Source organism: Python bivittatus, unplaced genomic scaffold (genome assembly GCF_059951505.1).
Source record: "Python bivittatus isolate LINGU-HERP-01145 unplaced genomic scaffold, Pbiv_v1 ctg000320_np1212, whole genome shotgun sequence".
Taxonomy (NCBI): domain Eukaryota; kingdom Metazoa; phylum Chordata; class Lepidosauria; order Squamata; family Pythonidae; genus Python; species Python bivittatus.
Genome location: NW_028277052.1, coordinates 11,929,504 through 11,956,921, shown reverse-complemented (window position 1 = coordinate 11,956,921; position 27,418 = coordinate 11,929,504). Strand labels below are relative to the sequence as shown.

Here is a 27,418-nt window from a genome sequence, read left to right as displayed (position 1 = left end):
TACAGTCCACACGCTTATGCCACTTGTGCACCAAAGCTATTCATTATGATGGGAGGGGGAGCATCCTGGAATTGATGGGGTTGCCCCTTTGGTAATGAATGGGAGTTTTGTGTGTTGATATACATCCGTTTTTATTTTATTTTTTACAAAACAGCAGCCCATAAAAAACTGCAAAGTGGCATCCCCTCCTACATATGAAGAAGGGGAATGATGGTCTGCAGTTTTGCATTTATCCTAGATACACACGGGAAAGTGATGAAATATGTGGAACCTCCATTTATCTGCTCCTTGCACTTCAGACTGTTCAGACTGAAGTTCTGGCTTCCAAACAATCCCCAAGGACAGCTCCATGTAGAGCACTTTACAGTAGTCCATATGGAAGTTGCTGCAACATGGATCCTTTATGCAGCACTCTCTTCCCTCATGAGTGACCACATCCCTTAAAAAAGAGTCTGGTTAGAGCTATAGACCCAGATCTAAGAATATCTCCTCAGAAATGGAAGTAAAGACAGTAGCTTCCATTCTGGTCACAGGCACTCACCCATGGAAAGACAGGAGCAGAAAAATCCACTTCTTCTGTTGAACCACATTCTTACTAGCAAAGCAGATGGAGTTAGATTCAATCTGGCTAAGAAACAACAAATGAACTTGAGATGGGGAATCTGTTTTTCTTTTTTCTTTTCATTTTTCATGTGGATAGCTACATTCTCTCGGCATTACCTCTCCAGGGACACACGTCAAAAGCAAACAGGGCTAGTCAAGCACCACAAACTAATCAAACCCAAAACAAACCTCCAGGAAAGTAATTTAGGAAATGTCAATACAGCCGGAAGATTAGGAGTGGTAGGTGAAGGCTACCTCAACAATGGATGGGATGAGTTTTTCAGATGAAACACACTTTCACTGCAGTAAAACAGAGCTGGCCTTTTGAGAGGAAAAATAGCAATTCAGATTCAGACAATGATGTTCTTTAGTTGGGATTTGCTTGTGCTCACTGATCCAGGTCTAGAAGAGACATTTTCCAGGAGTTTGCTTTCTGATTTACTGTCCCTTCTCTCCAGAGGCTTGAAGATTCCAGGAGCAGTAGCGTCCTCCCTTTAGGGAAAGAGAAAGAAGAAAGAAGAAAGAAGAAAGAAGAAAGAAGAAAGGAAGAAAGAGAAAGAAAATTAAATTAAATTAAATTAAATGACATCCAGTAGTTTAGGTTTTAATCTTCCAAGAAGTTGCTCTGATTTTCAACAGTTTTTAAGTGATATGGTTAGCTTTAAATACTGATTGGTTGGCTTCCAACTCTTTGTAGTCCATAATTCATCTGAGATCACTTTACACCACTCTCCATACTTTCTCCTGATCTGCTGATAGAAATGTTCTTCACAGATACTGCCACCATGCCTTGTCTCAAGAAACTGGCAGAAAAATTCAGAGGCCCAGACATATTGTTGCCCAAAGCAGAGCAAGCAGGGCATAAGCATGCTGCTTCATCCCATATACAAAAGAGAAATTTAAAGCCTGCTTTGTGCCCCTTCATCATGACATATTAAGAAGATGCAGGATCCCAGCTCTGGTTCCCCTCATTCAGATTTATCTGAAGTTGAGTAGATTTTAGGTTTGTAAGACCTCATTGTCTTTTTCCCATTGACCAGTGAGTTCATCTACTGAAGGCCAACACAAGGTAGGGTCTCAGGAAGACAGACATGGCAGGATGGGATGATCTGAGTTGCAACATATGCACAGCTGGGAGGTTGTTCTCCATGCACTCCAAGAGAGACTGAAGGAACTGCCACATGGGAGCCTTCTTTAGCCTCTAAATTAAAGCTGTCATGCAAGAGCTCCATCTTTTTTCCCTTTGCAGACTTTGTTTAGGGGAAAAACGATGGAGGAAGTGATAAGAATAGACAGGAGGATTTGTGGCAGGTTGTACAACAAAAGCCTCATGTGGAACAAACTTTGTTTATTGTTCTACTAAAACATGTTTAATTTTGGCTTGGAAACTAAACTGGCTGATTAGTGCCTGGATGGGAAACTATCAGGCTAGGAAGTTGAGGAAACATCCTACAGCAGGCAAGAGCAAACCAGTCCCAAACTCTTCCTAACAAAAGGTCCATGGGCGTTCCATGGAGTCACCAGGAGTTCAGCTTCACTCAGAAGACATGTTGCGTTTAGGGTTAAGGGGAATGAAGTTGTACTGTTGGTTTTATTCTTTGGGTTAAACCATCTGGAGTCAGAAAACCTCCTGATATCCTATGTACAACCAAGAGGTGTACAGTAGATCCAGAACTACCTACTGTCGGCTCCATGACTTGTTCCTTGAAAAATCCAAATTAGTTAAATAAAAAAGCTTTTAAAGATGGGAGGAAAGTTCCTAGGATGAAAGGACTAGTAATTGTCTGGCTTACATGTGGCTAATCAATTTGCTTTCTTTTAGGAATCAATAGAAGTGGCTGCACTTAGGAATCAGGAAAGAGAGTCTCCTTCATTCCTTTCCCTGATGAATTCCATGTAAAATTACCAAAGCACATCTTGAACGCTTTTTGTGGTATAAAAAGGAAGCTAATTCTATTCTGTTGTCTTCTGAACTCACACACTTCAAACCCATTGACCAAGGGCCCTTTACAGCATGTATTTCCCCAGAAGCCTTGAGGATCCTATAGATTGCAAGGTAGGGTACCAATAATAAAAACTGATGGACCAAAAGGAGTAAAGCCAGGGTGACTTTCACAGCAGTTCTAACCTTATTTCATTTCCACTGTATTCGGACTGAGGCTTCTTAGCCGTCTTATTCTTCCTGTAGTGCAAAATGTAGAGGACAATGGCCCCAAGCAGGAATAGAGCTAGAATGGCCCCAATGAGAGCACCTGCAACAGCTCCAGCTTTCCCAATGCCTATTGAACAAGACACAGAGAAGACAAATCATCCATTGAGGTTAGACTTTGAAACTCTAACACGGACATGAAAATGTCTCAGGGTGTAGAAAGTGCAAAAAAAAGGGGGAGTTTTGCCATCCTTTTTTTCTTTTTACTGCAGTTGTACAAGGGCAGAAATGCAATGTAGGTTAAATAACTTTCCATAAATTCTACTTCCTATGACAAAAAAGCAGGAAGGAAGGAAGGAAGGAAGGAAGGAAGGAAGGAAGGAAGGAAGGAAGGAAGGAAGGAAGGAAGGAAGGAAGGAAGGAAGGAAGGCAGGCAGGCAGGCAGGCAGGCAGGCAGGCAGGCAGGCAGGCAGGCAGGCAGACAATGTACGTATCACATTCTGTTAAGTAAGGTTCATTCCCCTTTATAGGAATCTTTTCTCACCAATTTATTTTTGAAAGGAAGAAGCTAAACTGATTTTGTACTGTATCCAAATACACCACTAATTATAGCTGAATTAGGAAAAGATGTCCTAACAATAAGATAACTTCAAGAGCATAACCAGTGATCCAGAGAGGGAGTAAGTTTCTTTTCATTGGATATTATCAAGTAGCCAATGATAAACAGCTTTTGCTAATTTGGATTCTTAAACTAAGGAGGGAGTTCGTTTTGATCACTTCAATGGTCCTTCAGTTGCACGCTCCAGACTGGAAAGTGCCCTCCTACAAGTCTACAAGCACAATTGCATATTCTTTGCATTTTTCAATACCACATTTAACATCTAAATATGCCCCCCACCTCCACCTTCTCCCAGTAAGCACTTCTGGACAATAGAAGCACCTGGGTCAGATGGAGCTGGGCTGCCGGGGGAGGACACCAGCCTCCAAGGGTGGGAAATCAGGACACTCCAGATGTTGCTGAAGGGCAGGTCCCAGAGTCCTCATTTCAAGCTTTGGGGATTTGAAGTTGGAGGGCATTTGGAAGAATAGGTTCCTTACTCCTGTTAGGGCTTGAATGCTTAGCTTTTATTTTAAGAAAGGAGACATCTTGCCCTTGAACCTGTAGAGCTATAAGAGAAAGTGATGTTGGCATTGTTCTAGCTAATTCTTTAGTACAAGTTTGCTCTTTGCTTCTAGCATGCTTGTCAATGAACTTTTAAAGGGCTCGGGAATCTCTTTTTAAATCATGTTTTTAGATACTATATTTCCTGCAACTGAGATAGCTTTCCGACTCTTCTTCCATGCATTGCATTGAGATGTTAGATGAGCCTGTTCGGTTGTGAGAATGAGTGTTTGTTATATTCAGCCTTGGCTATGCGTTTGTGCATTTATTGTGACTGGTTACACTGGGCCATTTTGCATTTATTTTTGATGTTATCATTTTAGATTTTTTTTATCAAGATACACCACCCAGAGTCACAATTTGTCAGTGGGGCAACCTTATAAATTCCATAAATGAACAAACAGATTCCAATGCATTGAAAGCAACTATCGAGACCCAATTTTTACTCTTAGATGATTAGGAGTTAACCTGCTCATTTTAAAAGACAACCATGGGATAAGAAATGTTGGATAATCCTATCTTATTTCAGTTGCTTTAAGTTCAGGTGTATTAATGTGTTGCTGTTGTTTTGCATCTGGTAGCAGATAGCTTCACATGGCAATTTCAACTCCCCCACCCCTTTAAATTTCACTGAAGGCCCACAAACTCAGTCTTATACATCAATCCAAGAAAGAGATCTGAATTTTTAAATGCTGTTCTCACATAATAAGTTTCGTCTGTGTCTATTTTAGGTGCTGTTCTCTATTTTTCCCACTTCTACTAGAACGATCTTTCTTATATATTCTCCACCACATGAAATCAGTATAGATGCTTAAAATATTGCTTCACGCCATATGGCATTTCCAAACTGCTTTGCTTTTATAAGCCATTCATCTTCAAAAATGTATTTGCAGCACGAGCAAAGTAAGGATCTCACTTTCTCCACTTCCCATAGCTTTTCCTCTGCCATAATCTAACAGAAGTGAAATGCATTTTTATTAAGAAAATGTATACCTCACTTTTCTGCTTATATAAGTACTCCAGGTGGCCTACAAGAATCACCCAGTATGCAAAGTATAAAAACATGCCAGTAAAACCAATATAATGAAAATCAAGATCCATATTAAAATCAGCATCAGGTGATCATTAGAAGCCTGGCAATCAGGATGTGGGTTTACATTTTCCTGTTACTGGGGATGTGGGGACCAAACGCAACTCTCTGATCTGAACATTACATAGCTTAGATGTCACATAGGAGAAGACCCTTCCACTTACAGTAAACCAAGTTTTTGGCAGTGGTACCAATCTACTAAAAGATTTCTCCTGCTGATCTAAATAACTGGTAGATCAATACTTGGAGAAACAGAAGCAGGCCTTAAACCATTCAGGGCCTTTAAAGATAGCACCAACACCTTGAATTGTGCCCACTTGGCAATTGGTAGCCAGTGGACATCTTTCAGTAAAGGTTTTGTGTAATCACTGAACCTTGCACATGGCAGCAGCTTAGCCACTGCATCTTACACCAACACAACCTCCAGATGCTACATAAGGGAAACCCTGTAGTTAAAACAGGTTGCACTTAAAGTTGTGAAAAGCAAATCTCAATCTAGAAACTTATTTTGGAATAAAACACACGATGGCTCATTTTATTTCCAGTTTGATGTCAAGATGTAAACATAACCATGTTTTTCCTGCACCTGGAATTATTTTTGCTGACAAGGTTCTTCTTGCTTTCAGTGGCTGCTTGACGATCAGAAATCACCTAGCAAAGCCTATTTCTGCACCCCCATATTAGGAATGTTACTCCATGAAATTAAATAAACAGTCCTATATAGAGGAAATTAACATGTCTAAGAATAGGCTGGGCACCTTCCTCTGGTCCACCATGGCTGGCAATTTTGATATGGAACCTGTTTCAAAAATGATAGCATGTGCTGGGATTCATTCCATTGTCCTTGGGGTAGAAAAATGTTGGGACCCAAAATGGATTTCTTATTAGCAACACAAACTACATATCAACTTCCAATCAACCTTTTTTTCCTGGGACACCAAACTCTTTTCAGGATGTAGTTTTATGTTACTGAGCTTCCAACATAGCCCACATGTTTAGGTTCATGACCAAGCTTGGAAGATCCTGGGAAGCCAGTGATATCCCATTGATTTTTATTGTTGCACTGGTGGTCATCTCTTGCTCCTCTTCACTGTTTATGGCCGGTTGGCTGAGTAGGTCTAAAATTTGATACGTAAGTTAATAAATCTCTCCTGAGCATGAGTTAAGTCAAGACTGAATGCACAGAGATCAAGGCCTATCTGGTGTGATACAGGGGATATGTGAACACAATTGCTTCCATCCTAAACCTAAAAGTAGCAGTAGAAGGTAGGGGTACATTTCGTGCATGTGTGTGTCTGTGTGTGTGTGTGCACATGTGCAGATATGTGTCTTCATCCTTTCCCTATGCTAGTTCCCAATTTAAGCTGCCTCCCACCAGAGTTGTCATTACTTTACAAACTTGAAATTGTGTTGTCAGGAACCAAGGTGAAATGCTTTTTTTTTTCCCAGAAGAAAAGCTATAATTATATACTCCAATTTAACTTTATTCTCTCACATCATCAGAGAATTTTCCCCCCACTTTATCCCTTAAGATTCTTCCAAGTCCTAAAACACACCTTTGAAAAACAAACTGTAACAGAGACTTTTGCTTGAAATGAATACTTGGTTTTCATATTACTCCCTTCTTTACATCTCTCTCCCTTCTGCAACCTGAGTGTTCCACCTCCCAAACATTTACCAATGCTTCTAATTTCTCCTTCCAGTCGCTGTTCAGCTAAGAAGCAAAGCTTGTGAGTGGGGGAGCTGTCCACGGAAATGAGAGCTAATTAAATGAGAGGAACTGACCTTAGTGGGAGGCAAGTTAGAAAAACGGGATATGAGTCGTTCAGGCAGAATTTGAAGATTGAAATAGTGATCAGAGAACGGAGCTTGAATGGACAATGATTTGACTCCAGAATATTTTCTGGCACTAGAAAAGTCCAATTCAACAGTAGCAGCAGTCCTCCTTCTCCTCCTCCTTTTTCTAGTAGTAGTAGCAATCCTCCTTCTCTTCCTCCTTCTCCTTCTCCTTCTCCTTCTCCTTCTCCTTCTCCTTCTCCTTCTCCTTCTCCTTCTCCTTCTCCTTCTCCTTCTCCTTCTCCTTCTTCTCCTAGTAGTAGTAGCAGTCCTCCTCCTCCTTCTCCTTCTCCTTCTCCTTCTCCCCCAGTAGTAGTAGCAGCAGCATTTCTCCTCCTTCTTGTTCTCCTTTTCCTAGTAGTAGTAGTGATAGCAGTCTTCCTCCACCTCTACTTCATAGATTAGGGTTCAGCTCCTATTCCCATATAGGTGGGAACTGATGCATTCTCACCTCATGATGATATAAAATGTCCACTCTAGAAATCTTTCAGGACTTTTTTGATCCAGTGCATCAAATCCTATATAGCTGGCCAGACCCAGGAAGCAAGAACTACATAGTGTTCAGTATGATTTCTTTAATGCTAGTCCAAACTAAATAGAGGATCTTAGAAATAACAATTTCCCAGCTTCACTTATCATGAGCTAATAAAGGTGGATTCTCTTGGAATGCTTTGAAATGCTTCTTCCCAGATTTCTTATCATCTGGGCTAAGTTGTCATTTATGAGATAAGCTCTCAACTGGCACATCCACTCACCCTGGATTGTTTACAGCAGTGTTTTTTCAAGCTTGGCAACTTTAAGATGTATGGGCTTTAACTCCCAGAATTTCCCAGCCAGCATGCTGGGAAATGAAGTCCACACATCTTAAAGTTGCCAAGTTTGAAAACACTGGTTTACACTATGTCGCTGTTTTCTTCCCTTCCTTTCCCAGCCTCCCCACCATCTCTCACACAGGGATAGTCCTGGTCTAAATGACAAAGCAAGGCAAAAAGTTGGAGCCAGATCTATTAGTTCTCCTCTTCAAACAAATTTGGCTCCTGCAAACATTATCCCATTGAATAACTCAGTCCATCGTATAAGTAACTTTTTGAAATCTAGGTTATCTTCCCTCCCCCTCTGTTCAGATATGCACACATTGTTGAACCATACTCAGAATCATTTATCTGAAAATACACCAAAAGAAAAATCAAAGTATCTTCTTTGGGATGGATAGATTACCTAAATCAGCTTTCCCCAAAGTTCAGAAGAGTTGGGGTCAAAGAGTGTTGATCAAAGTTGTCTTCGATATACCTGGAGGGCACCAGGTTGGGGAAGGCACAGCAATCATACTGCCATACACAAACACTGTGTGATTTCACAAAATCACATGGACATGAGGGAGAAAGTTGTGTCACCCCATGTTAATTGCGCTACTGTTGATAACCACTCGGTCCCTGCCCTAGCACACTCATAACTTCATACCTATTGATAACAGTGGGAACGTTCGTTTTCTTACATAGAGTAAGATCACATTTCCTTATACACAAGAACATGAAAGCCACAGAGGTGTGGTGGTGCAGGTATTGATCTAGGAGTGGAGAGAAATAGGTGCTAGTCCACCCTAGGTTATGAAACCTGACTTGGTGACTTTAGGTTAGTCATTCTGTTTAAGCCCAACCTACCTAACAGAGTAATGGGAAAAGTAGAAGTTGAGAGCGCTGCGAAAGCTGCCTTGTGCACCTAAAGTGCAGGCAGGATATCAACCACATAAACAAATAGATACATAAAACAAAACACCAAAAAGGAAAATATAATACTTCCTACACGCGTACTATAAGAAGCACAGCATCAGAGAGGCAACTGCAAGGAATGCAAGAAATGGGCCGTGACTAATGAGGGAGGGACAGTTGTCATCATGCAGAAAAGCTTCTTTTGCACTCTTCTAAGGACACCACTTCACTCTTCCCCATCCACAGTGACGATGTCCTTCAGCACTGCGGCAACAATTCACCGAGCTCAAAATATGATCGAGTGCTCACGATGTCCAGGGATGAATGAGAACTGGCTCTGGGCCCAGAATTCTCTTGCAGAAGGAGCAGAAATATTACTGGAATGTCCAACCTCATGAGCGAAAGAGATGGAGCACAGAGAGGTCCCAACCCGATCAGTTGGGAACCAAGCAGCTCTTTCATAGGAGTTCTTGAAAAGTGAAAGTGACAGATACTGCAAGCCATTTTGTAAAAGGAACAGGAGAAGCAGAGCTTCATTTTAAAAATGCCCTTGAACGTATTCCACATTAATTGGGATGCACGCTAACTGGTGTGCTGTAGGGATTTCTCCCCATGTTGTTCCCATTCTAGCAAAGCAAATGGTTACAGGTGATCCTCATTCCCTGCCTGATACATCTGAAGGGGTCCAGCCTGTTTATGGAGGCCAATCCATGCAGTCAATGGAACCCAATGGTAAAACCTTTCTTGTCATGAGGTTGTAGGAAGGGGGAAGAAAGCTACCGGTTTGAAAGCTGCTTTATGACAGCACGCCAACAGAAAGCTAGCATGCCAAAGATCAGTAAAATCTTATTCTCTTCCCCATGGAATATTTAAACATGGCACCATCCTTCCTACAGCCTTCACTGCAACCTGAATTGGTTCCGTGCATGAAAAGTTTAATCAGTTAGCACTTTTGCTGAGAGTATAAAAAAACTGGGGGAGGAGGGAGAGGGGCAGTTCAGATGGAGTATCCAGAAAGCCATGGACACTGCCACAGGGGCCCACCATGATCCTTTTCCGACCTGACTTACTTTGATTTTCAAGATTCTTTTCACTGAAAAAAATAATAACAGGGACATAGTATGAAGCAAAGCGGATTTCCAGCTTGTAGCATTGTCCTTATTTACAAGAATGCCTCTGAACCCACCTGAATGTCTCCAGAACGTACTTAGAAAATAAAAACGGTGAGTAATTTTCACTCACCATTTGGTCGGTAGCGTGTCTGTCTGCCCAGAAATTCTGAGCAAAAAAGCATAGAGAGCATCACTAGGTGGCACTATAAACTCATAGAGATTTGCCTAAGATGGTGGGAATTTCTGTGCAAATTGAGTGAGTCATCTAGTCAATGGCTTAATGAATAGGATCCAAAGACCAGGACTTCTTTTAAAGTATGGAGAGTGGTAATCTCTGTTATCCTTTAAGCTTTTTCATTCTTGGTGGGTCATGGCTACCAGACTTGTCTGCAGACATCTAAACCACCACTAAATGGCAGTAAAGTGATACAGAAAGCTCCAGCTCTTTGCTGCTATCTAGTGGCTATCTGTATTTGTGCAGCCTAGACACAGTATTTTTTATTGCTGGAGGGGTAGGTAAGGGGGTATACTTTCCTTATAATCATACTTTGTTTTGAGCTATCACGTTGGAAGCCAGTGTATTTGGGATGCCCTGAATGGACAGTTGAGAACTGCTAACAAAGAAACTATTCAAGAACCCAGTGTCCCTGCTTTTATGCTATTTAAGGACATTTTGATCCATCTTTTTCTCATACCCTTCCATCCTGAAGAGCCAGAAGGAGACAGAACTTGCTCCCATGAACTTCTCTGTACCTATATCCCTACCACTTCCTTTATGTGATCTTGACTGACCTCCCTGAGGATCATTCCGCTTCACACTCTTTAATTGGGCTGGGGCATTCGCTGCCACAAAGATGAGCTGATGATGATCACCAATCTAGATGAATTGGAAAAGAGGACTAGAGGAATTCAAGAACAGGACAACCTAGGGAATATTTATTCTGATGAATGCCACTCCAGAATCAAAAATGGCATTCCCTAAATCAGGGATGAGTAAGCTACAGCTGCAAGACCACATGCTGACTCCTGATTTGTGCCTTGTTTTGCAATGCTGTCTGATTCTATTGCTGAATTTCAGTTTTCCCCCATTTTGAAACAGGAAACCCACCCAAATGCTAGTGAAAGCCTGGAGTAGGCCACCATTAAAAAAAGAAAGAAAGAAAACTGCCAGCTCTACTGCAAAAACCCAGGGAAAAAAGGAAGAAAATCTTACCCTTGTCCATGAACAGAACACTATTACTGTTTTGCCTGTGCAGCTTTTGGGTGTCATAAAAAACATTAACAAGCGCATCCTCTGTATATAATGATAGTTCTAGGGTTCTTTTTACATATTGTATATATCTCCATATTTTTGGTGTATATATGTTTTACATTCTTTGCCCCTCATAGAAATAAGATGTCAAGGTCCCCCGATAGAGTTATGGACCCTGCCTGAAAGTGCAGTCATAAGAATGGCCCAACTTTTCCATTAAGCCTTCAGAAGTAAGACATTTGGTTTGATCTCACACAAGTAATTCTGCTCTGATGTTTTCCCTTCTGGCTGTGTCTTTTCTAAGGAGCACAGGTTGGAAAACTTTCCCAGTCAGAAAGCCTGACCAATGAGAAAATACAGTCTTGCTCCACTGCATGGCCTCCTATTTTAATGCAGGGCTCTTTAGAACACCCAGATGACTTCCCAGAATATCCTTGATATCATGCTCCTTGCAATAACCTTGCAAAATAGGTCAATGCATTGATTCCCGTGGTGTACATAGAATACAGGGCTCGCCTACAGTTGCCTTGTGAGTTCAGAGCAGAAAGGAGAAAGATGAAGACTTCTAATCCCAGCTTCAAAAACTCTGTCTCTGAGTCAGGATATCATGCTGTGGATGGCGGGGGAGATGGCTTTAAGCAGCACACCATTTGGTGAGTTCATTCAGTAGAAATCCTTTCTACATGGAAACTTCAAGAATTAGTCCTTGGATGCATCCAAGGTAAAATAAAAGTAGCATATTTGAAGAACATTCTTTTATAATGGAGGTAAATAACACACAGCTCGACATGAGTCAACATTATTTCCTGTTCCCCAAAACTTTTGATCCTGAAGAAGAGTGCAGATGTCAAGTTGCAGCCTGGCCTCTAAAATAGGCTTAGCTCCATCAAAATAGTCAGAGGTGGAGGAATCCTAAATCTGAGCATCAAAAAGAGCATCATAGCCTCTTCTGGATCAATGATCCTTTCACCCCAACTGCCCTTATTTCCCACCAAATCTTTAACTTGGCCACCAAAAGCTTATCCGCTTCTACTTTATAATAACCAGAGCTATTGATGTACCTGATGCTCAGTGTCTGACTACAGATGGTGTCACTGTCCAAAATCTGAAGAAGAATTCCAAATCTTTTAGGACAACTGAAGTCAACTGTTCACTCAGTGCATCCATTCACACAACTTTCCTAGCCTGGTTACTAAATTAACCCATTTTCTGAAAAAATGCATTGAATCATTCACAGAAACAAAACCAAGGTTAAAACTATCAAAACTTAATAAGATGTGCAAATACCAGCTGCTAAGTTTCTAAGTGAGCTGGGTAAACATCTTGTGTGAACACAAGTAATACAGAAAAGGATCCTTACAATAATTAGGTACTCAGAAAGATTAACAAAAAGAATTCCTTGGTGTACTGACATGTCCTCACCTGTCACATGGAGAGATATTTGGCAACTATGGTGTCCAAACTCATTGGAGGCCGTGCAGATATAGGTACCAGAGAATTGAAGTGTGAGGTTGGTCAATATGAGCGTTCCCTTTTCTTGGTCTGGGGAAATGAAAGCAAAATGGAATAAGAAAGTAACTTCCAACAGAAGAGAATATCTGTAGCTCAAGGTTGAACTGTGGAGTCCTTGGTGCTCTGCAGATGTTTCATTCCTTGACTAGGTAACATCATCAGTGCTAGTGAGTGTGGGGTTTGCTCCCTGTTTATATACAGTAGCTTGTGCTGCCAGTGTTGGTGGAGGTGTGGTTTTCTCCTCGGTAGCTCCTTGATTAGGGTTTTGTTTTCTGCTTGATGTTTGTCTGGTGTTAATCCCTGCTTAACTGGGTGTTGGCTGCTGGAGGAAATGTGTGCTGGTCTTTTTGTTTCCTTCTTAGCTTTTTGTTGTCCCTTTTGAATGGTGTGTAAATATGGTTTATTTCTATGTGTCTACTGATGACTGATTTGTCTTGAATGCCAACAGGCAGCAAACCCCACACTCACTAGCATTGATGATGTTACCTAGTTAGGTAATGAAATGTCTGCAAGCAAACAACCAAGCTCAGAGAGCACCAAGGACTCCTAAGAAAGTAAGTGCTTAGCTTCTGCTTTTCCTCGGGGAGATGGAGAAGCATTGGAACTTTAGGCAAGTTTAGGCATGTTTTCAGTATACAATGAAAACATCTGGATCCAACTCCCCGATGTTGTTACCCCGATGGATGTTACATAGTTCTTGGTTGTGCAAAATGGAGACCATCTCAATGAAAGCATAAAATATTTGCATCCCTTTAAGATTAACTGGAACAGACGATCTCCAGAGATGACATCATTTGGGCACAGAAGAATGAAGGGAGGGAGATAAAATCATGGCCCCACAGCTCTCCACCCCACCTTCCAGCAAAGATCTCAACTATGTGGCATGTGTGATAATCTGGTAGAACCAAAGCCACTTCAAGAACTGATCAGAGATTGTTCCCACCCCAAAACAGTTGATTTTGAGATTGTGTTTTGTCCCAAAGTCCTGCTCCAGTTGCATCACTGAGTCAGTTCACAGCCTCAGGTGAATCCAGCAGAACTTATTTATAGAAAACCAGGACTGTTAGCCTAATTTAACCTAATGTTAGTGACTGCAACATTTTGCAGGACTTCAGGCAAAATGAAGTCCAGTTTTTCCAGTTTCACTTGGGACTCCAAGATTAAAGTGGGGATTTCCTGCATTGAAAACATAGGATCTACAACTGAGTTACTGCCTTTTCTGATACATGGTAGTCAGCTGGGGCCCACGGGCTCAACCTGGATAGTCAATCTACATCACTTCCCCAAACCTATATTTTGGTTTCTACTCTCAGCTTTCCTATGTCTTTCCAATCTGGTGCTTCTCACATGTGTTGAACTCCTATTATCCTGCATGGCTCTGGGCTACGCTGTCTGAGGACAATAACAGCTTTAGTTCCACAGATCTGAAGAGCACTTGATTGGGAAAAATCATTTTAAGCAAACAGTGGGAGGAACCTGTTTTCTTCTTTACTTTTAACACAGTGGCTCCAGGTTTTTGACCAAAAGAAGCTTCCAAAACAGGTAGAAGATGTGGAAGCAGATAAGATAAATTATGGAATAATCATCCCCTTATGGAATAATGTTACCCGTAATAACATTAACATATTAATCTTCCCCATGATGTTATTAAGGGAGAAATTATTCCATAAGTGGAAGATCAGTTATGGAATAATAATTCTTTCAGAATGTTGTAGTCTTTGAGTCTTGTAGTTCCAACACATCTGGGGAGTATAAGGTTCGAAAAAGCTGTTCTTGAAGGCGTATTTTCAAATTGGTCTTCTCAAGATACTGAAGGAAATTCTCAACAAACACTGGACTGGAGTAGCAACTTTTCCCCTTATTTTTGACTAGCTTATCAACTATATTTATATTCATATAGCAAGTAAGCCTTTGTTAAACACAAAACAAGTTCTCAGGCAGTCTTCCTGTCCCCTGCTGCTATTATATTAGTGTACTTGTTTTACATACATGCACCACCCTTCCCTCTGCTTTGGCATGACCTTTATCAAGGAAGACTGCCCTTCACCTACTTTGCACCATGTTGGAAGGAGGAAGTGGCTGTTTGGCATCCTGCTGAATCCAGGAATAAATTGGGGGAGGCACACCTTCAGAAGAACTGCAGGAGAAAGTGACATCCGACCCAACAGAAGCAGAAGTGGTCCCTTTACAGACTGGTGTAGATGGTGGCACTAAGGAGAAAAGACGAATTCAATACCGGGAGCCCATGGAAGTCAAAATATGTGGATGGTATAGATCCTTTGCCTCCAAGATTGGGGAGCTTGACTCAGACACCTCCTTTAAATCTGGCACCCTCTAGAACTACTGACCACCTGCTTGGTGGACATGTAAAAAAAGCTAAAACATTTGGGATTCAAATACACATATTGATACAGAGGATTTTAAAAATTAATATTCAACGGAAGCCAGAACTTTTTCTTTTAGGACTGATGGATACACAGTTAGAAAAGAGTCATGGAAGATTATTTCAATATATGGTTACTGCAGTGAGATTGTGTCAGGCCTAGCCCAAGGAACTCCATGTAAATTCAGCCCAGCAATGTTTATTAGCTACAACCTCTAGCAAGAATCTTCCCAGACTGAAACCCCATCTCCCAAGTAATGCCAGCCACAACATTGTGAATTCGTCAGGGAGGTGCCAGTCTCATCCTCTTATCTCTCCCTCGCGCCTCAGGAGATGAAAGAAAATGTTTTTCTCCCTGAGTCTGGCCTTCATAATTCCATTCCAGACAGATTACTATATGTACAAAGATGGAAAGATTCTACTTTACCCACCATGGAGGTTGGTGAAATTGACAGAACTTGCTGAGATGGCCAAACTGTCTTCTTTGATTAGAAAAGGTCATTATTGACATTAATCAATGACAGGAAACCCTTACGGACTTTTTGCATAAGAAAGAAAATAATTTTGTGACTTATGGTTTTGATGATTAGAAAGGTTATAGAAAGAAGGGAATTATCATGTAATCTCGGAGAGAGAGAGGTTTGATTAGAATTGTATGTATAACTGCCGAGAGGAAGATAGGAAGGATTGGAAGATGATAGATAGATAGATAGATAGATAGATAGATAGATAGATAGATAGATAGATAGATAGATAGATATTCATGTTTTCTGTTCTGTTATTTTCTTCTCTTTCTTCTTTTTTCTTTGTCTCTTCTTTTCTTTTTCTTTTTTTTCACATTTACCATTTTTTTATTTGAATGTATTTCTTATTATATATAAATTCTACATATATGTAAAATCTTTAAATAAAAACTACTTAAAAAAATAGAACTACTGACTACCATCACCTTTGATCAGCAGGTTCACTCAGCCTTGCCTGACCTGGTAGGCTTGTCTGTGACATGGTTGACCATCTCTCTCTTTCTCAATTGCCATGCGTAGTCAACTCTCCATAATATTGCTGACTTCCACATCTACAGGATGACAACATCCATAGTCCCTAACTAGCAAAGCCATACAGAACTGCCTGATAAAGAACTTTCTATGTTGGACTATAATCCCCATCAGCCCCAGCCAGCAGGTAAGGATGCACACTCATCCATATCCCATAAATGAACGCATCTGTCAAACAGCTTTGAGTTTTAAGATGTTTTGGGGAATGATCCACCCAATTTTATCTACTTGCAGATTAAGCCAATGAGATCTAATGTTTGTCCACCTTATGCAAGGCGTTAAAAAGCTACAATTAAAAATAAAATGGGACTTACTTAAAACTGTGAGATGCACAGTCCCAGAACCAGTGCCGTAGAAGTCTGGAGGGTTGTTCACTTCGCAGATGTAAGCGCCAGCATCTGATGCACGGATGTTGTTCAACCGGATAGAAGCATCCCCCAGCCTGGGGGGGTATTGAACGAGGCTTAGCCGTTCGGCCTGCGCGCCTGGTTTGTAGAGCTTATTATTTGAAAAATACAGAATCTGTAATAAGATGGGAGGATTACCTGGAGGAGAGAAGGAACCTGTACAGAGACTCAGTAATTGTGGAGAATCTCTGCATTCACTTAAAAAAAAAAATACTGTGCCAACATCCATCATCCTTTTTTCATAAAATGTCTTCCCCTGCTGAAGAGGATGAATGAGGATTTGTACCTTATCTGCAAAACGCTCTGGATTTTGCTTTTTTTTTTAATTGGATGATGTATAGGAAGAGACTCCATAACTGAAGGGCGGGAAAGAAGTGGGATTGTTGTCATTTTATTCCACATTTTTCCATCACTCTGAAGCCATCCTAGTTACTCATATTTCCCAATCTGAAAAATCCCCATGATTTGGGGGTGGGGGCAGGGTCAATTTTAGATTTATTTATTTATTTTTGGCAGGAGGCATGTAAAAGATGAAAATGGGAGTAATTCACTGGCAGTTTTTTACATTTTGCTTCTGAATTTCCATGGTGCCATTTTATTCCATTTTCCAGGAGACTGGGGAAGGGTTAAGGGTGGGAACAAGAGGGTTTCCACTCCCATTCCAGCCCTTATTCTCCCTCCTCCCTTTTTTAAAATCCCCGAATCCCACTGCTGAAATTCAATTATTTTCCCACCCAATTTTGGCAGCCCAATCTGGAGGTGCTTTGAGAGCTGCTAAGAACATGATGGGGCTGAAGATGGATGAGGGCTGTAAGCTGTCCACCATTTCTTCGGCATGTTCTCACCGTAGTTTGTCTGGAGAGGAGCTCATGATCTTCCAGAAATCTAGAACATTTGAACCAGTTAATCATTCTAGTGGTTGGGAATGAGGACCCAGATAACTCAGACTTTTGCTTCTCTGTTTAGGATCTTTTGCACCACTCTCCCATCCCCAATTATTTGGAAGGTCATGAAGAGGCTTGTTGGTTTCATGCTTCAGCAAGCAATCTTCAATACTAATTTTAGACATCATTCAAGTTAAATGCTGTTGATTTACTTCCCTTCCCCTTTTCCTCCTAATCCTCAGTGCCAGTACTTGAACATGCGTCCCTGTATACTTTCTTCACCCTCTGCTTCCTCTGCAAATTGCACGCTCCTGCCCTGCTCTCTTTCACCTGTGTTCCAGTATCAGGAGACGTTGAACCAGCAGCAAACCTCCATTCCAAAACAAAGGCATTGTCAACAGATGTTTTATAGCGGCAGGGGATTTCCACATTTAAACCTCTCTGCTGCATCACGGGATCATGTGGTACAGTCACCTCCACACACATACCACAGCCTATGAGGGGAATGGAAAAGAAATGTTTGTCCAGTTTGGGGCTTGAATTGGTGCCTCTTTCCTTCTTTGAGGATTCATAGGGCCGGTTTCAAGACATGGCTCAGCATGGTTTCCAGTTGGTTTGATCCTGTTACCTGTATTAGTCTGCAGTTTCCCTTCTGAACATTTCTACCACATTTAATGGCACAGCTCTTATTCTAAGTGATGCTAACAAACAACCACAAGGTTGTTGAAAGGGTGCTGATTCATTTTGATTCCATCCCTTTGGAAAATCAGATGGACCCAGTTCAACATTTTACTCCAATCTGAATTTTTAAATGTTTGGAGAAAACCAACCAACCAGGATTTGCACATACACAAGAAGCCATCCAAATCATCAAATACATTTCAAGACATCCAATTTGATTCAACACTGTGGTTCTTCTGTCTGATTCAGGCCAAAGATTTGACTGAATGTGTTTCAAAATCAGTTCTGAACTGAAACTTTGCCCAGCCCTATTAGAGTATCCACCATCCTAATCGTCTCAGTAGCTTACATATTATTCAAGGCTTTACAAATGAAAATTAGGGATTTCTGTTTCCAGAGCAGGATTTCAGGCTCAAAAGCCACACTACCTCCTTGCAAATATACATACACTACAATATGTGCTTCCTATTAAAGTTACTGTAAGCTTATCCTATTAAACTTTGGGATTATTTCATTTTGCCAGTAGATCTAGTGGCAGTTATTATGGCTAAATTGCAATTTAAAACAACTATTACAGATGGCCCTTGGTTCCTCAGCAGAGTTTGTTCTATCCTTGCAGAATAACTCATGTTTGACCCTCAACATCTCCAGGAAGAGTTGAGGAAACTTCTTGAAACTGTGGACAACTTCCTGCTTGGAACTCTGGAAACTGGGTGAAGTATATAGGCTAGATGGTCCAAGAGTCTGACTCACCGTGAGTCTCCTTCTTTGTTCCTATGCCCCCCATTTAGGCATCCCACCCCATTTTCAGAGATTCCAAATATCACAATGTATATATACTTAGAAGTGCCACTGTGCTCAGTGCAGAATGTGTTCAGATAAATGTGCATAGAAGAACAGTGCAATCTTATATATGTCTACATAGAAGTATGATTCCAGTGGGGCTTATTCCCGGATGATTGCAGATAAGATTGTAGCATTGGGGATTTAGAGAGGAGCTGATACATCAAAATACAAGTTCTATCAAAAGCTTCTCCAGAAAGGAAGAGCATTAGTTTATCCAGAAGAAAGCCTCAGTAAGACGTAGGGAAATGATTAGAACTTGTCCCCTTACCACACTAAACATTTTGCAGTTTGGAGAATGTGGGCCTCCTTCTGCAGATCAGCCCTTCCTGACTTTGCAAATTATTCATCTGCAGACGCTATTAATATCAACCAAAAAAATAATGTTTGGTGTACCCCAAATGCTTAGCTATTTCATTGCAATGTTTGATTCACTTCATAAAGCGGCAATAGGGGTTTTATCACCAGATGAAAAAGGTAAACGTAAGGCTACCTTTGTTTGCAAAAGTGAAGAAAACCCCACTCAGCCCCTGCTACTGGACAAGGGTTGCGGAGCAGCACTTGAAGATTGAACCATTGACCTTCACAAGGGGACTACTGGGCCAAGAGCAAGTCGTGGGCTACCAGATCTCGGATGCAAAACACTGGATAATCAGGATTCAAGTTTTCTGTGTTTCTTTGCTGCCACCTTGTAAACATCTGGATTTCTGCAGCTCAGATCTGGTCCCCCCAATGGGCAAAGAAGGCGCCACTGCACTAATACGCTCCTCTTCCCTTCCCATCCCTTGTCCTTTTGTCATGTCCATGAGACTCTGGGCAAGAAATGGTCTTATTTTTCATATTTAATTGCACATCAAAATGAGGCACTTTACGATAATAAAAATACATTTAAGGCCTACTTACAATGAAACTGAAAGATAAACCTAAGGTACTTACTAAAGGACAACATGACGATCAGGAAGCAGGAGAGCCGATGATTCCAAAATACCATGTTGGGGGCCATTTCTCAGGAAAAAGACAGGCCGTGACTTTCACTGGGAGAGTTGAAACTTAACTGAAATTGGGTAAGGCTGTTCTTTATCTTGTAGGAAAGTAAGAGCAAACAGTCATGGCGAGGTTTTGAATCATGCTACAGCACAAAGCTTCCTCTGATACGGAAGGATAAACCTGTTGCGCCTTCTCGTTCCTCGCCCTCACTGCTGCTCAAGATAGCTTCTCGCAACCAGAAGAAGTCCTCCTGTGCCTTCTTTATTTGGTATCGATATTTCAGAAGCCAGGTACAAACGACGTTTTTCCTGTGGCTTCTCCAATGTTGGATTATAAGGAACGTGGTTGCTGCATCTTTCTGCATTTTGATTTGCATGGTGTTTGCACTTGTGGGTTTCAATTGATTATGGTCATGTTGCTTTATTTATTTATTAATTAAGAAGTGGAGCCTTTCATTTAAAAAAAAAAAAGTTTAGATGATAAGTCTTGTGCAAACCCGATGGGTGTCCATGCAAGGCAAGAGAGAGAGGAAAGTGCATTTTAGCTAGTCATGATGTGATTTTTTTTTCTGTGAGATTTTGGGCGCTGTTCCCTAAATTCCACGTCGCTGCACTCTGAAAGCACATTCAGAACATCTCTCATGAAAGTGAATCCTTTCCAGGCCAAGGCATAGCTCTGATTGGCTGGTGACTATAGCATCAAAAACTCCTCTCCTAATCACTTTAGCGTTAAACATTATTTTTATTTCTTAGTTTAGTTTAGAAATGGCAACAAATTAATTCTTGACGGCTTAACTCAGTTGGTGAATGCTCCAGAGGCTGCAATTCTGGCTGCTGTTACACATTTTGCATAGGGTCCTCTACTGCACTCTGTCTCAAGCTGCTTTTGCAACACATCCAGAAGCTATAGCTGGTACATCATACCACAACTAGTTTGCTGATAAGTTCTCCTTCCTCAGGCATGTGACTCCTGTTATTTGATTTCCACTCTTTCCAAGTTCAATTGAAAATGCTGGCTCTCATCTTCATGCCCTCCAAAACTGTTTTGGATCTTGTTATTGAGAAGGCTACAGGGCTCTTGATTGTTTTTCAGATGCTTTCGGGAAGCGTTTCTGCTGAAAGTCCCCAAATCTGATTGATGTGAACACAAGACCAAGACAGTTTCGTTGCAGATCCCGACTGTGAAATTCTCTTACCTGGGAAGGACCATTCTGCATTCACCTTATGTCAAGATTGGTCAGTTCTAGATTGGATAGCTAATTTCACTGTTATTGATTAGACAGCCTGCTAGGGGGAGACAATGGATTTCGGCAGCTGAATCAGTGTCTGTCTCTGTCTGTCTGTCTATCTATCTATCTACCCACCTACCTACCTACCTGCCAATCTGCCTATCTGCCTGCTTTATGTGTGTGTGTGCTCATGCTGGTGAACTTTAAGCAAAAGATAGCAGCTCTGCTCTGGATTAGGATAATAGCACAGATAAAAAAGATGTTAAACAAGAATAGAAACATCAGTTATTAATACATACACTGGAGGCAATTTTCATGTGGTTTGTCATCTGGGAAGAAAGACTCAGCTCCTTCACCTGAGAAGCAGAACCAGTTGAGGCCCCTCAACCATGATTGCTCTTTCGAAATAGGCAACAGCACATGTATGCATATAACATGACAGCAAGTATGCGACCAGGACTCAGGAGACCCAGGTTCAAATCCCCATTTACCTTAACCCAGATCCTAATCTACCCTACCTCACTGAATTGTGAAATCAACTGGGTGGGTGGGTGGGTGGGTTCTGTGTGTACCATCTTCTGCTTTTTTAACTTCTCATTAAGTAGAAAGATCCAAGGGACAAAGGTGGGTGTAAGAGACATGTGCAGTGCCGGTGAGCATTCTGATCAAGACACATGTATTCGCAGTGCAAACAGCCTGAAGCAAAGCAGAACAAGAAAAAGCTTTAACGCCTGCATACAAACCCCTGTATGGTGCAGTAAAAAAACCCCAACGAATTATGCTGTGTTTATTATCACCCATTTCCATGGATCTGAAAATAAATGTATTCAGTCTCTGTATACCGATAGATTTCAGAATGGCCGCACACTGATATAGCTGGGCTTTAAATACATACGTGTAAGCCTACATACTGAAAGCGTAGAGAAAATGGCATGGCTTCCTTCCACAAAGGAAATACAAACATCACTCTGGGAAATGTTTAACTCAGCTACTGGAAGAAACAAACACCGCTGCTCTCCACCCAGGCAAACAATTTTTACAGATAAGTTTATTGGCAGACCCCTTTGTCAAATAGCTTTAGCCTACCGCTTACCATGGGTTGGATCAGGGCTAAAATGGCTGTGCTTAAATGAGCTGTACTGCATTTTGCAATGCATGCAATTCACCCACAGCAATTCTTGTTTTGAGAATGCAGTTTTTTTTCTTGTTTATTTTAATTGGTTTTTGTTTGGGGCTGCTGAGTTTTTTTTCCTTTTAATCTTGTATTTCTATTTGCTTTTATTCTTCCTTTCTGTGTCACTTTTAAACATTTTAATCACTTTGTAAAGTGATTTAATCACTTTTCTTGTAAAAAGAAAAGAATAAGCTACTTGGAGCTTTAATTCGGTGGGAAAACAGGAAAGCCGGGGTAAGGATCTTTCAGTGCATTACCATTTTCACACATACATACACACATCCCAGATGCAAACTATTCTACTCCAGTTTGTTTTAGTTGATATAAAAACAAATACTTTTAATGATTGCTTATGAAAAATAATACATTTCAAAACTGTACATAAAAATACTTCAGTGTATTCCTACCTTCTCACACAACAGAAGGATCTTATTGACTTTCAAAAATAAAAATAGCTAGCATGAAAATGGTTAGAGGACTCCAGTCCAGATTCACAGACCTGTTAATATCTATAAGTATAAATTATTTACTCCATCTACATTTATCAAAAAGAAAAAGAACTAAGAATTTGTCCATTGAATAAACATAATTGCACAATATATATTAAGATGCAAAAGGTGCCCTTAAACAGTCTGTTTCAGAAGCTGGTAGAAAGTTAATCTATAATATTACAAGACAAGCTCTTACTGTTATGGAAGAGGCAATATTCTGATAGACCTGAGGCAGCATCTGCCCTTAAAGCAAGATCATGTAGAGCAGTGTTTTTGAAACTTGGCAACTTTAAGATGTGTGGACTTCAGCTCCCAGAATTCCTATGCTGGCTGGAGAAATCCAGGAGTTGAAGTCCACGCATCATAAAGTTGTCACATTTCAAAAACACTGATGTAGTGTCTTGGTGGAGTTCCTGGGTGGATAACTAAGGGATGGGGGAGCACATCAGAACAAAAGCATATTTTCCAGAATCAGCACTGTAGGTATGAAGGTCCTACCACAACAGTAATAGAAGGGATGCCATTTATTCTAACATTCTTAAAGAAATAAAGAAAGAAAAAACAAATATAACAGGTTTGGAGCAAAAAAAGATGTTTTACCTAGGAGGGAACAGCATATTCATTCAGAGCAACTGGCTGACTGTGTTTGGGTAAGGGAGACCTCCAGAGAATACAAGGCAGACTTGCAGGAAAAACCACAGCTGTAGGCTAGACCAGCAGATTGGAAAACAAAGAACCATCATCCTTCTAGAAGAAAGCAATACCAAACCAAACCTGTATTGCTGGCAATAAGGCTACATGGATGACTACACAAAATCAGCAGAATTCTAGTTGAATGGAAAGGTGGCTTTACCTTTAAATACAGCTGTAACCCTATTTAGATAACCTCTCACATGCCTGGTGAAGAAGATATCTGAGCCTCTTCCTAAGAGGTTCCAGCCTGGAGCTGTTCAGGGTGCTACCTGGAGTTCTCCAGGGATTCATCTGAACCTGTCTCCTACCCTTCCTTGGGTTTGCGAGCACTTCCTGAAAAGCATATTCTACACCTGTATTTCCATGGGCTATAACCTACCTTAACTGAAATGGGAACAGTACTTCAAAAAGTAGGCTTGTAAGAATGCTAGGAAACAAAAGAAGTGCACCAAATTTTCAGCACAAGAGTGGTGGGATAAATAGTCCTGGCACAGAAACTCTACACATCAGTGGGTCACCAGCTTAATAAAGACTTAATAAATACTGCTCCATCTGACAGTATATGATAAGCTTGGATGAATAGGAAACGTTGCCTTGGGAAAGCATTTTCTGGTCCTATAAAAATGGATTTCTGTTGCAAAACTACTCTTTAGGTTTACATAAGCTAAACCCATATAGGTGGCATCCACTTTTCAGTTTCAGAACCACCAAGAATTAAAACTTGAGGAGTCACCAAATGATTGTCTGTTTCATATATTCCATTTAATTTATTCCTAACATTTCCAAACATCTTCAGGTGAACACCAATACTTAGATCTCTTTTTGCATTTATGTTACAGCCTTGACAACTTCTTGGCACTTGTCTCCACAAATAGTTCCATTCTGAGCTAAATCTATCTTGTCAATAAGGCTGCCAAATTAAATAATCTAGGATACCATTTCAGGAAAAAGGATATTATTATATTACTGCTTGTATCCATTATAGAAGAGAAACTCTTGATTAGGGCTGCATTTATTTTGTACCAGACTTATCCCACTGGGCATTGATACTATCCATGTGTACAATTTAGAGCCCAACAAGTGCAGGTAAATTTCCAAAGTCTTGGATGGGCCTCCAGAAGTGCCAAAATTTGAACTTGTCATTTTAAGGATTATTAAGTAAATCTGGAATAGCTGCATTAACTGTTCCATTAATTCTATTTAAGTGACATTTACCTTAAATGAAATGTATTTAACAATTATGTCTGTGTTCTAACCACCACCTAATTTTTGGGATGTGGCTTCTTCATACATGTAAAAAAATAAATAAATGGAAGCCTTGGCCTTCGAAAGATTACACACCTCTAACCTACTGTACGGGTCTAAAATCAGTTGGGTAAAGATGCAGCTGAAGGGTTTATGTATAACCTTTGAACTCACATCAAGAACTGCCTGCAGGCTGTCAGCCCAAGCAACAGTGAGACTGAACTGTCCTTTAGTCTCCTCTGGGGAGATGGAGGGAGGAGGCAGAAATGAACAGAAATGAAGTGGCTTCACCAGTTTGGTTGTAGCTCTACCCATTGCTGGAAAATGCTGTCCAAACGGGGTGGGGTGGGGATTTCTCATTTTGGTTGAGAAACTTGCATTCTTCAACACTGCAACTGTGATGGAATGTATTTACAAAGAGGGAGTGATGTGAGAGATCAAGGCTACCCGGAAGGAGGGGATGCATTCCCAGAGGGGGGAGGAGGCAAGAGGCAGCATAGTCTGCAGGGGGAGTGCAGTAGTATAGATTTAGTCTGGCAAGATTCTGTCTATAAGGTGTAAGCAAATAAAGGGCCTTTACTCAACTGGGCTGTCTCATCGTTGTTCATGGGCTGAGCCCGACATCAGCTGAGATTCTACTACTTTCTTGATTTGTGCAGGTTTCCAGAATGTGTAGATTGCTGATATGGAGCCAGGTAGGTTTCAATTATCTTTACTTTACTTTCCTAAGTGCCTGGAGGCTCTCCCTTTGTTTGGGCTAGTTCTTGGAAAGTGTTGGGGTAGAATGCCCCATTTTGCTTACAGACATCAGGTCTATCTCCTGGTGCTTTATTCTAAACCAAGACAGTAAATCACAGCCTGCCTTTCTTCTTCAACATTAAGAATCAAGGTAGAGAACAAGCAATTTTTAAAAAATCCAGTTAGACCTAGTCTCTGTTAGGTAGATCCCCAGAGGAGATGGAATAGGGCTGGTGCACCAAGAAGCATAAGATTTGACAGATAAACAGAAGCTCTTCCGGTTACCCAAAAAGTCCTTTTCAGAAGTTCCCGTAAGTCTCACTTATGGCAAAGTCTTGACAATTGGTCACTTGAAGAACAAACCACCCCACAGACAGACCCTGGACCTCTGCAGACAGGCTGGCAAAGCAGCACGATGTAACAATGTCTCTCGGCATTGCTTGCGACAAGTCAAACTGTTTGCCACATAGAGAGCTATGGAGTTAGGAACATTTACACCAAAGATCCGGCTTGGCTTTGAGCAGGCACCATGACAGGCACTGCTCCCATGCGATTTAGAGTGGAGGCAGTTAACCCCTGAGAATTGGGGACAGGGGGCTCCTGCTGCTGCGGGGCCTGTGGCTGAGCCCTGTTTGTCCGGTGGAGGGTATTCCTGTGGATGGGCACATTGGCATGATGGCACTGGACCCCATTGACCACGGGTGGAAAGTAGAGGGGGAGCGATTGGCTGGAAAGGCTGGGCGTTGGTGTGAGTGTTCCATTTCTGGGGTTGGCGAATGGGGGCTTAAAACCCACCATGCTTCCTGCTGCAGTGGTGATGGAGGCTGTGTCTGAGGGGGCCTGGACTGGGTATGGTTTCTGATCCCGAGTTGTGTTCATGGATGACAACGTGCCATTTTTGGAGACTCCGTCAGTGCTGGAATTTTTCACCCAGGTGAGCGTCTTGGGGGCTACAGCATCTTCCCTGCAGTGGAGAAGGAGGTGATTAGTGGAAGGAAAAATAAGGATCAATGAAGCTATTTTCCAATATTTCGTTTCCATGTTGATCTATCATTTTTATTTTTTAAAGTCCTTTCAAAACCTGGACAGGTATTTAAACTGCAGCTTCCCTCAAGCTGAGTGTCTGAACAGATTTTGCCTTGCAAGTACTTGTACTCCTATATGTTTACTACAAAACCAATTACATCATCCATGAGAGTTGGCTCCCCAGAGAAAGAGAACCCACCACCTCTATACATAAACTGTTCCACTGTTGTACAGATCTTACCATCACAAAGTCTTCCCTGTTTAAACTTGTCAGAAGTAAATATTGAAGATGATCTGAATATGTTTGGGGTCTCCAGCCTAGAAGCTTCCTCCAGATGTTGGCAGGTGACAATTCCTGCCATTCCTGGTCATTGGCCATAGAGATCCAGGTTGATAGGACTTGGACTCCAACAACTTGTGGCAGACACTATTTTCCAGCTCTGCCATCAGCAGTGCCAGATGTTCTGTATTACTTACTTGATCTCATTGGCTATTTCCTCTTGGGCTTCTTTCTTTTTCTTTTGGTAGACAAACATCTGAAGTGTAAAAAAGATGATCAGGCCAAGTCCAAGGAGGGTTCCCACGACTGCACCAGCCACCACCGCTGTATTGAATGCTGCAAAGGGAGCCATAGCAGGGAAGATGTTTTGGGTTTTTTTTAATGGCGATGGGAAAAGGTTTCAGGCAACTCTCCCCACCTCAGCCTTCCCCAGCCTCCTGCCTCTCTAGATGTTTGGGTCAAGGTAGTCCTAATTAAATCCCTTTAACTTCTTGATATCAAACATGATTAATTCTGGATCCAACCTCCATGCGAGCATATATTTATGTGTATATGTCATGGATATCAGTCTTATTTCCAAAAAGTCTGTACATGGCTGTTCTTCCCATGGTTATCATAAAAAACTCTGAAGTAGACTAGACAGGGAGATATTGACTGCTGAAACAATTTCATGAATGAATGAGATGGTTCTCTTTGGTATTCCCTGTCCTAGATGCTCTCTAGATGTATAGACCCACACCCCCAATTCTTAGCAATGGCAGTGCTGGCTGGGGAATTCTGGGAGTTAAAGCCCATATTTCTGCTGGGGAATTCTGGAGAGGATGAGGAAGGATGCTCCGATCGCTGCATCACATTGCCTGTTGATGCATGAACAGACT

General features: G+C 41.3%; 2 protein-coding genes across 3 annotated transcripts in view; both read right to left on the bottom strand.

Annotated features, from left to right (window-relative positions):
* Positions 1–654: 654 nt before the first annotated feature.
* Positions 655–20,010, bottom strand: VSIG2 (V-set and immunoglobulin domain containing 2). Of its 2 annotated transcripts, none has more exons than XM_025168442.2 (7): positions 19,615–20,010; positions 17,485–17,648; positions 16,178–16,361; positions 14,477–14,635; positions 12,336–12,455; positions 2,732–2,882; positions 655–1,095 (listed from the first exon to the last, which is right to left on the bottom strand). In XM_025168442.2, the coding sequence occupies exons 1-7, from the start codon at positions 19,679–19,681 to the stop codon at positions 954–956; spliced, it is 987 nt and encodes a 328-aa protein (XP_025024210.2). In that variant the 5' UTR covers positions 19,682–20,010; the 3' UTR covers positions 655–953. The 2 variants fall into 2 exon arrangements, with proteins under 2 accessions (XP_025024210.2, XP_025024209.2); XM_025168441.2 differs by having other exon boundaries at positions 16,178–16,385; positions 19,615–19,981.
* Positions 20,011–21,679: 1,669 nt separating this feature from the next.
* ESAM (endothelial cell adhesion molecule) overlaps positions 21,680–27,418 on the bottom strand; it is a 58,704-nt gene continuing 52,965 nt past the window's right edge. The window contains exons 6-7 of the mRNA XM_088139103.1: positions 26,738–26,876; positions 21,680–26,198 (exon numbers count right to left, since the gene is read on the bottom strand). Of these exons, the coding sequence (XP_087995229.1) occupies positions 25,727–26,198; positions 26,738–26,876 (611 nt within the window). The 3' untranslated portion in view covers positions 21,680–25,726. The remainder of the gene's footprint in view (positions 26,199–26,737; positions 26,877–27,418) is intronic.